Below are 1,610 nucleotides of genomic sequence, written 5' to 3' on the forward strand. Positions count from 1 at the left end.
TATAATTTTGTCAAATCAAATAATCTATTAAATTACACAAAAAATCTAATTAAAAAATATTATATTAAATATATTTTATAAAAGCAAATGAAATTTATAAATATAATATATATATTATAGAAAATATCAAATAAAAGAATATTATATTAAATATTGTTTTTAGGTTAGGTATAAAAAGTCAGATGCAATGGCGTATGTCGACGCCATTGCGTATAGGTAATGCGGGTTCCGAAATGCGAGTCGGGGCTTTCTTTGCATATAAATCACTGGTTGAACGGCCTTAACATCTCCCATGGGGGCTTACACCGAACCGCCAATAAAAGCGGTCCATCGCCTTCGGATTTTTTTGTTTCTTTTCCTTTCTTTTATTTTCTTTTATTTTATTTTCATCCTCGACACTGCGAAACGAACGTACAAACGAACGAAGAGTTACTACCCTGATCACGAGTATTAAAACGACAATCGGTTGTAAACAAACGAACAACCACGTGCCCCCATTAAGTCAAACTCCTCCCCTTTACCCCCACCACTCTATTCTTATTAGCCAATCGATTTACAGTTGACTTAAAGAAAAAGAAATACACCCAATTTTGTTTCTTTTTTTTTCCTCTTATACAATTTTGATTCAACATAATTTCTATGAAGATAATTTTGGTAAATTATTCATGGTTCATTGTATTATTTTAATTTTGCAAACATCCAAACACTCTAACAAATAATATGCTTGAAAATTCTTATTTAGTAAACTGATAAGTCTTCAATTAATTAAAGATAAAAAGAATTGTATTATTTGTTATTGATTGTATAGGACTGCAAACAATCTTCTATTTTTTTTTTCGATAGATGCAACAATGCAATATATTGTTTTACACTATATCTATCATGTAAAAACAGAATTAAGTGTACATTTATGCAATATATCGTAAAAACGAATACGTGGGAAGACTTGTAGTACACTCCTTGTATTTTTGTTTTCTCCGATATAAGCCCCATAGATTTATGTATTACTTTATAGTATAAAAAAGTGAAATAAAATGATTAATTTGAAAATACAAATAGATTGTATGCGTAGATAATACTTTGACACAATAGTTCTCGAATGTATAGGAAATAAAGTAGTTTGATTCGTGTTAGATTTGCTTCCGTGTTCGATAAGTTAGCAATGAAGGGCTTAATCGTGAAATCCGGCTTCGATGAACTTTATGACGAATATATTACCTTCGCTTCCAAGGTCTCCAGTTGTGCCATTCTCGGCTCCAATAGTTGTTGCTGGGTTGCACCGGTATTGGTATGTAGAGCGGTCTGAAATCAAATAATAGTTATTACTATTATTATTTCTGATAAATAACTAACAAATTTACGATTAAACAAAACAAAATCTAATATAAATTACGAAGCAAACATTAATAAACAAAATAATCTAACGAATGTATGAATACTAAGCCACATTTATCATTGTTTTGAAAAGAAAATAATAGTTATCATTGTTCATGATAAATAATCTTACAAATGTATGAATAGTAAGACACATTTATCATTGTTTTGGAAATAAAATATTAGTTATTATTGTTCATGATAAATAATCTAACAAATGTATGAATAGTAAGACA

General features: G+C 28.9%; 1 protein-coding gene across 1 annotated transcript in view; it reads right to left on the minus strand.

Moving 5' to 3' along the window:
• LOC106792354 overlaps nucleotides 1-1,610 on the minus strand; it is a 22,920-nt gene that overhangs the window by 10,280 nt on the left and 11,030 nt on the right. Inside the window, exon 4 of the mRNA XM_014758739.1 lies at nucleotides 1,219-1,302. Within this exon, the coding sequence (XP_014614225.1) occupies nucleotides 1,219-1,302 (84 nt within the window). The remainder of the gene's footprint in view (nucleotides 1-1,218; nucleotides 1,303-1,610) is intronic.

This window comes from Polistes canadensis, unplaced genomic scaffold, assembly GCF_001313835.1.
Source record: "Polistes canadensis isolate GaletaPanama2010 unplaced genomic scaffold, ASM131383v1 scaffold_411, whole genome shotgun sequence".
NCBI classification, from domain to species: Eukaryota; Metazoa; Arthropoda; class Insecta; order Hymenoptera; family Vespidae; genus Polistes; species Polistes canadensis.